Raw genomic sequence first — 9041 nt, forward strand, 5'->3', positions numbered from 1 at the left:
AAAACTGGAGCTCCCCAGGGTGAGGTACTCGGTCGGATGAAGCCCTTGTCTACCAGCTCTTGCAACTGTTCTTTCAATTCCTTCAACTCGGCTGGAGCCATCCTGTAGGGAGGGATAGAGATCGGTCGGGTTCCAGACATCAATTCTATCTCGAACTCTATCTCCCTAGCAGGTGGTAAACCTGGCAGCTCGTCTGGGATAACGTCTAGAAACTCTCTAACCACTGGCACCGAGGCGGGCTCTCTAACCTGACTGCTAAGCTCTCTCACATGAGCCAAATACCCCTGACATCCCCTCCTAAGCAACCTACGAGCCTGAAGAGCTGATATCAGACCTCTAGGTGTACCCCTCCTGTCTCCTCTGAAGACAACCTCTGACCCATCCTGACCTCTGAACCTGACTACCTTGTCCCTGCAGTCCAAGGTAGCACCATGGGTAGATAACCAGTCCATCCCTAGAATGACGTCAAAATCTGTCAAGTCTAGAACCACAAGGTCGGCGGACAAGCATCTTCCCACAACAAACACAGGACTACACTGGCAGACTGACTCTGCCACTGATGGATCACACTTGGGTCCACTGACCCAGAGAGGACACTCTAACTCAGAGATCATCAACCCTAACCTCTGGACGGCTCTCGGAGCAATAAAAGAATGAGATGCACCAGGGTCCATCAAGGCATACACATCTAAACAACCAATGACTAAGTTACCTGCCACCACGGTGTTAGATGTATCTGCCTCCTGCTGAGTCATCGTGAAGATCCGTGCTGGAGCTGATGGACCTTCACCTCTGAAACCCGCTGAAGAAGAGGCTGCCCCTCTCTCTCTGCCTCTGCCACTGGCCTGAGTCATGGCTGGAGCTGCTGGCTGCGCTACACTACCTGAAGCTGTCTGCTGGGACTGTGCCATCGGGGCTGCTCTTGGACATTCTCGAGACATATGCCCCTCCTGACCACATCTGTAACAGGCCGTCGTCCCAAACCGACATACTCCTCTGTGTGGCTTACCACACCTTGCACAAACTGCATTATCAGCACCAGAGCTTGAGCCACTCCCTAGTCCCAGACTGGACTTAACCTTGTTCCAAAACTTGTTCTTCTTAGATTTCCTGGGACCTCTGTCCCACTTCTTGCTACCTGAGGTTGCTGCACTCATTGAAGAAGAGCCTGGGGTCTTAGAACCAGAAGGCTGTGCCACTGACTGTTTAACTGACCCTTGAACGATGGCACTGGCCTCCATTTTCCGAGCCATATCCATTATGGCATGGAAGCTCTCCCTATCTGCTGACTAGATCAAGGAGGAATATCTGGAGTGGAGTTTCATGATATACCTCCTTGACCTTTTCTGGTCTGAGTCAAGGCTTTGCCCTGCAAAAGGCAACAGCTCCAAAAATCTGTCTGTGAACTCCTCTATACCCATCTCATCAGTCTGCCTCAACTGCTCAAACTCTATCATCTTCAGCTCCCTTGAACTATCTGGGAAAGCCCATCCTGCAAACTCGTTTGCAAACTCTTCCCAAGACATGCTATCCACTTTCGGGTTCACATAATTCTTGAACCACTCTCGTGCCTTCTTGCACTTAAGTGTGAACCCAGCCATCTGAATGGATCTACTATCATCAGCCCCAATCTCATATGTGATTACCTTAACCCTCTCCAGATACACAAACGGGTCATCCCCTTTTTCATACTGGGGAGCACCCAACTTCATGTAGTCGGTCATCTTGACCTTGCTCCCACTGGCTGAGCTAGGTCTAGGAGGTTGGGTAACTGGGGCTGCTGGTTCTGCTGGGGGAGGAGGTGCAGCATCCCCTGGGGTAGGGTTTGTTGGGTTTGGATAGTAAGGTGGAGGTGGATACATTGGGTACTGTGAATATGGTGGGTATGGCATCTGTGTGGGATAAGGGCTAAAGCTGTGGTAGTCCGATGTGCCTCCCATCGAATACCCAGGGTTTTGTGAGAAGGGTGGGTAGTAAGGTGGCTGAATAAATCCCGAGGCCTAAGTGCCTCCTTGGGATTCTCCCATTCCTTCTTCTGACATACTGACTCCCAAACTGCCATCCCTCCTCTGCTCTACATCCATATCATCCCCTATGCCCTCTGACGCTCCTCCCTGAACTGTCCCTCTGACTGATATGCTTCTACCCAGATCCAAAGACCTTCTAGAGTCTCTCACTGCTCTTTCTCCGCTAGATCTACTAGACATTGCCCTAGGCAATGCTGGAGGATGGGCGCTCGTGCCCTCATCCTCAGGTGGTACTCCAGTCAATCTTGCTGATCGACGAGTTCCTCTCATCCTGTTTTTCTGAAAAACAGTACACATCACATAAACATTAGCATCATATGGTTCATGTGGGCACACATGAACCCGCATCACACATCATAGCATATCATTCATATCATAACATTTCACATCATCATGTAAGACAAGACTACACATCCTATCCTAGTGGACATGATCTTTCCTACTGTGCTTGACCTTCTATAACATCTATGAGCCCGACACTCTAGGTCCGACCATATGAACCTAGGGCTCTGATACCATTCTGTAACAACCCGAAAATCGGACCGCTACCGGAGCTAGGATCCGGGTCGACTTAAGGCCGCCGGGACCCGTAGCAAGCCTAACATACATCCCGTGAACCTGATTAATCCCATACATGATCAACAACATACATAAAATTAAAACTTTTCCTTTTCAACATACATCAAACTCAACCTGTGCATGCACTATACATAAACATAACTTAAACATTAATCCCTCTGTGGGATCTCATCAAAGCCCCCAATGGGTGGCATAACAAGAGTTGAGTTGGCTAAACATGGACATCAATAACATTAAGATCATGTTTCAAAAGGGATTACATTAAACTATGGTCAAGCACACTTCTAACCTCAATATCATTACATTACATATCTATACATCATTATACAATCTGTCATGTCCACTTTCTAACTATTACATACATAAGACTTCATTACTCTTCTTGACTTCTCTGTCTAACCCATACCTGCAAACCTGGGGAATTTGGGAGAGGGGTGAGCTACTAGAGCCCAGTGAGTAGAATAGTAAAGCATTTAAAACATATGATAACATGGAATGCATCACATCACAACTAATCATATCAAGGATGAACTTGTCACCATTTAGCCCTCTACATAATCCAATCATGCCAGGGGCATAGTACAGGCCACACCTGGTCTTTCTCTTATACATAACATAACATAACATAACATACATAATCCATGATACCGGGGGCGTAGTGCAGGCCACATCCGGTCTTTCTCTTACATAGTGCCAGGGGCGTAGTGCAGGCCACACCTAGACTTCCATATCATATCATCATGTCATAACATATGAGGGCTAATGGATCATTCAATATTCATCCACATCAACAACATATTATGCAATGCAACATATTCGTGATTTCTAATGCAAGCATCCTAGAATATCACATGGCATCCGTGATGCATGAACATGCTCAAAACTGATTTATTTATTTATTTAAAAGCATAAGAGTCATTCCACTCACCTCTGGCTAGCTCTGACACTGACTGAAGCAGCTGACTCACTGCTGGGGTCCTCGGTTCCTCGGGTCCAAACCTACACATGTGGACTCAAATGAGGGACCAACATACTAGAACATAACTCTAAAACATCCCCCAAAAACTCCCTTAAAACACCTCAAAACAATCATGCAAAAACATGCAAAGGAAGGCTGGACAGGGCAGGTTCGGCAGCACCTTCGGCGGCCGAAAGTCCCTCCAGAGCCGAAATCCAGGCAGGTTCGGCGGCACCTTCGGCGGCCGAAAGTCCCAGACAGAGACGAAAGTCTCTTTTCGGGGGCAACTTCGGCAGTCGAAAGGCCTGCCTCCCCAGCCATGTTCGGCGGCCGAAAGTTCCTTCGGCTGCCAAACCTGGTTTCTGCCAAAGGGCAGAAACTTGGCTCCCTTGCACAAAATTTTCTCCTTTCCATTCCAACATGCATATAACTCATCCAAACTATGCAAATATACATACATTGGCTCCTAGGGGCTTCAAACTAACTTAAACCCTAACTACAACACACAACAACAACACAAAACAACATACATTGCTCAAAGCATAACATTAACTCAAAAACCTAACTATGAGCTAAACATGCATTCTACCCCATAGATCTTGCATAAAACTTACTTTAAACATAAAATGAGCTTAAGATCGGCTCTTACCTCTTGAAGATCGAGAGGGAGACGTCCTAATCTCGGAGGTGGGAGATTTTGAGTTCTTGAACCTCAAAGCTCCAAAACTTGCTCAAATCTCTTCAAAACGACATAAACCTTGTTAAAATATGAAGGATTGAAGGAAAATCATCAAAAACGAACCATGGAGGGGCAAGAACTCACCGTGGTCGAAAATGGGGAGAAAACTCGCCCGTTTCGGCCATGGAGCTCTTATATAGGGGCTGGCCAGTTCACGTTCGGGGGCCGAACGTGCCCCCACATCTCATGCATGTTCGGCGGCCGAACATGAGGTTCGGCGGCCGAACCTGGTTTCTTGCAACAAAACTTTCGGAGGCCAAAAGTGCTTTCAAAACCTATCCACGTTCGGCGGCCGAACATGACTTTCGGCGGCCGAACCTGGTAAAGGTTCCATGGTCTTTTTCATTTGAAAACTCAAATTCATTCTTACTTAAAAATCATTAAAACATGAAAACATTTGTGAAAACATGATTTTACCCTTCTAGAGGTCTCCGACATCCGAGATTCCACCGGACGGTTGGAATTCCGATACCAGAGTCTAGCCTGGTATTACAGCAGCACATTGAGTTACAACATCACTTCATTAGAGAGCTCGTTGATAAAAGAGAAATTTCAATGCATTTTTGCAAGACCGACGTGCAAGTTGCAGATATCTTCACTAAGGCGATCTCCATGGAGAAGTTCATCTTCTTTCGGGATCTACTTAGAGTTAAAGATTTTACTAGCTCGAAGAGTAGTGTTCAATACCAATCTGGAAAAACAAATATGTGATTGATCTAGACTAAATACTATTATTGTGAAGTATTCTAAAAAATTGTAAAATTAGAGTACTACTCTAGGAAGCATAGAAAATTATAGAAAATTTAAAATAATTATAATAATAATGTAAATCGACTTATTAAAGTCGTTTAAGAAGCCTTTAAATAGGCTGTGAGGGTGCTGAAATCATGTAGACAAAATTATAGCCCACTTGTCAAATCTCGTTGTAATCCTGCTCAATTAATAAAGTTTTATCTTTAGTCCATAAACTATCCCTTGTTCCAGTATCACTCAAATTTCTCCACCAAAATTATAAACACCTTTAGCCATTAATTTACCTTTATTAAATACATTAAAAAACTAACAATTTATAGTCCTTTCGTGATTTACGACTCTATCACTCTTTGATTTAAGACTGGATGATCTTTGCAACTCTTCATAGATTATAAAATTGTAATGGGTTTAAACATATGACAATCCATGCCTTACATTTTTCCTTCATTAGTCTAAGAAACATTGATAGGATATCATCCCCAACTAGGAAAACTTGTATATCGCAACCATTCTAACGTATAAGCGATTCTATATGAGAAAATTCTAAAAAGATGATAATTAATTAGTATTTTATTAAAAAAAATTATATACAAATATATCAAAATTATTTATTTATTATACTGTATAAGCATCCTATATATAATACAGTTGTACTCTATAGTTTTTATTTTACTCTAAAAAGGCTAGAAATAACTTTTATGCTTAAAAGAAAATATTTTTTAAAAGTTTAATTGCAAATTAAGGAGAATATAAAAAAATCAAAAGATTTTAATATTTATAATAATATTTTCAAAATTTAAGAAGATCAAACATATATTTCTAACAAAAATAATATAAGGTCATGTATATAAGTTCTATAAAGTTAGAGGGCTAAAGATAAATATATAAAAATTGAAAATTTATAAAACCTATTGGTATATATATATATATATATATATATATATATATATATATATATATATATATATATATATATATATATATATATATATATATATATATATATATATATATATATATAAGTTGCAAAGCTTAGGGGCCATAGCCCTTTAAATTGTACATGTAGTTCCGTTCTATGCCTAACAAAATTTATGGAGAATTATACATTATAAATTAAGATAATTATCAAGCATAATGTATTTTTATTTTTATTATTTAATAATAATAATATGAATTTATAGTATGATGTCATTAGATATATATATATATATATATGAGAGAATACTGTATTATTTATCCAATTTTTTTTTTAAAGAAACAGGATTTAGTTAACTTCGTTGCACATTTATGGTTTGATGACATGAAAATATAATTCTTAATTAGTTATTTTTTTAATGGTTGCTGGAGCATTTTGACAATATTGCACAAAATTTTACTTAAAATGGATGGTCGTTTAACTATCTACTAAATTTATCTGATTAAACCTTCTTATAACAAATATCGATTAACTAATTTACTTGAACTAATTTCATCCGGTAGATAGAATTATTTATATAGTAATTTATCTGTTAAGCTAACTAAATATAAAATATAGCAAAAATAGAAAGTTAGATGTTACAACTCTCTAAGCTATAAATTCCAGAGCGCTTTTGGAGTGGATCATCATTGAGTAGTCCTCAATATCATTCATATTGCATGAAAAATCAAGCAAAAGAATAGATATTGAGGACTACTCAATTAAAGTTGATCAATCACCATGACCAACATCTTAGTATTTTTCTCATATAGTAAGACTCTTCTCATCTTAGGCTTTATTTTTCTATTAAATATAGAAAAAATTCATTGTGATATTGGTGTCGGTGGGCGTCGTGGCCGTGTTGAAGCTGCCGATGCATCTACTACTAAGGTTTTCGATATTACCACCTATGGTGCTAAGGGAGATGATAAGACTGATTGCACAATGGTGAGTTTCGACTGCATTATACATTATCTAATGACGAAGTTTTTTCTCATAACCAATCTCTAATAATCTATTCAATTATTTAGGCATTTATGAAAGCTTGGAAGGATTCATGCAAGAATGATGGTCCGGCAAAAATTCGTGTGCTTAAAGGGACTTTTATGACAGCGCCCATCACATTTCAAGGGCCTTGCAAAAGTACCAAGCCTATAATCGTTGAAGTTCAAGGAACTGTAAAAGGAACAAATGATTTGAGTAAATATACGGAGGATACTTGGTTTTTGTTTGAAAAGATTAATGGTGTTGTTCTCACCGGTGGAGGAACCTTTGATGGACAAGGATCTTCTGTTTGGAAGAACACTGACTGTAAGAAAAAAAAAGATTGTGGTAGACTTCCTACTGTAAGTATTTAAATATATTTAATTTTTCGATATAAAAAATCCTTAAACAAAATTAAAAATTACTAATTTCTTGATGTGATGCAGTCTATCAAGTTCCAAGGTGTAACCAATGCCGTTGTTTCCGAGATTACTTCCATCAACAGCAAACATTTTCACTTTCATATCACAGACTGTACTAATTTTAAAGCTAGTAATCTCAATATAGTGGCTTCTGGTGAAAGCCCTAATACTGATGGGATGCATATTAGTGATACTAATGGTGTTGTAGTAACTAATAGCAAAATTGGAACCGGTGATGATTGCATTTCCATTGGACAAGGAGTCACCAATGCTGCCATCTCTAAAATCTTTTGTGGTCCAGGCCACGGCCTTAGGTAGGTTTGTGTATGTATATACACTAATACAATATAGCTGGTGAATTTAACGCTTATCTAATTATTTAATTTCTTGTATTGCAATAGTATTGGGAGCCTTGGCAAGTATAAAAATGAAGCAGATGTTAAAGATGTTACAATAAGTGATTGTACATTATTCAACACAACAAATGGCCTGAGGATCAAAACTTGGGCTGACTCTCCACCAAGCGCAGCTTCAAGCATTACTTTTAAAGATATTATCATGAAATCAGTTAAGAATCCTATCATCATTGATCAAAAGTATGGTTCTCGCAGCAGTACAAAGGTAATTTATGATTTGATATTAGTCAAATTAATATCAATATTACTCATACATTAATTTAATTAACTTAATGTATTTATGGATTTCAATTTTTGCAGCCATCACGTGTGAAAATTTCTAATGTTCATTACAACAATATTAGGGGAACCTCGACCTCAAAAGTTGCAGTCAATTTTTTATGTAGTCCGTCCGTGCCGTGTGAAAAGATTGAATTAGATGATGTTGATTTGACCTATACAGGCATTAAGAAGTCTAAATCACCCATTTCAGCTTCATGTGTAAACGCTAAAGTTACTTTTATTGGAGCACATCCTCCGGGCTGTGAATAACTTTAAAATTTATTGTAGTAATTAATTATTCATTTGCATACAAATTTTATCGGCGCTGGAGGTTCCCTCCTACTGGTTGCTCCATGGCTATATAGACAGTAAATGGCATGGCATCTTTCCTTGCTTATATTCTCAGTCGGGACTATGCTTGGCGATGGTAAGGTGTGTATTATGCTTTCGCTTTGATATCTGCCATTTCTGGTTTTCCTTCCTTAAGCCTTGTTTTTCGGGTGTTGAGTTGTGTTTTTAGGTTGTTTGGATGCTTTGATTCTGGCATACAAGCTGTTCTTTCGTTCCTTGTCCTCTGTTCGATGATCGTTGACAATGCTGGTTTGGACGGGATGATTTTGAAAGGCGATGCTGGGATAGGCAGTGCTGTTGTGAGTTGGGCTTGGTTTTCAATGGAAATTTCTTTATTGGACCTTGTAACTAGTTGCCCATTTGGACTTTCAATGTAATCTTGCATGATCAAAAAATAAATTTTCAATCCCCCGTTATAACTATTAAAAGACAATAATAGAAAATTAATAGTTATAAAATACAAAAACAATTTAACTATTAACCACAAATCAAACAACCTCTCCATGAATACTATCACATGGCAAAAGAAATTTTTAGATATATGATGATTTTTATTTAAATTTTCTTTTTTTCCAAAGATATTACTTCATTGATGA

The 9041-nt window shown here is 39.1% G+C and overlaps 1 protein-coding gene across 1 annotated transcript; it reads left to right on the forward strand.

Moving 5' to 3' along the window:
* The first annotated feature begins 6752 nt into the window (after nucleotides 1-6752).
* Nucleotides 6753-8822, forward strand: LOC122724983 (exopolygalacturonase-like). The gene is made up of 7 exons (XM_043961378.1): nucleotides 6753-6959; nucleotides 7043-7357; nucleotides 7442-7731; nucleotides 7819-8038; nucleotides 8134-8325; nucleotides 8460-8521; nucleotides 8615-8822. Exons 1-7 carry the CDS (start codon nucleotides 6753-6755, stop codon nucleotides 8820-8822), a joined length of 1494 nt encoding a protein of 497 aa, XP_043817313.1.
* Nucleotides 8823-9041: the final 219 nt, after the last annotated feature.

The sequence above is a fragment of the Manihot esculenta genome, chromosome 11 (assembly GCF_001659605.2).
Source record: "Manihot esculenta cultivar AM560-2 chromosome 11, M.esculenta_v8, whole genome shotgun sequence".
NCBI lineage: Eukaryota > Viridiplantae > Streptophyta > Magnoliopsida > Malpighiales > Euphorbiaceae > Manihot > Manihot esculenta.

Bases quoted from the DNA above. Each gene is read 5' to 3' on its own strand.
- LOC122724983 (XM_043961378.1), top strand. From the start codon at position 6,753: ATGACCAACATCTTAGTATTTTTCTCATATAGTAAGACTCTTCTCATC. The intron at 7,358-7,441 runs GTAAGTATTTAA...GATGTGATGCAG, and splicing joins ATTGTGGTAGACTTCCTACT to TCTATCAAGTTCCAAGGTGT. The intron at 8,522-8,614 runs GTAAGGTGTGTA...TTGTGTTTTTAG, and splicing joins CGGGACTATGCTTGGCGATG to GTTGTTTGGATGCTTTGATT.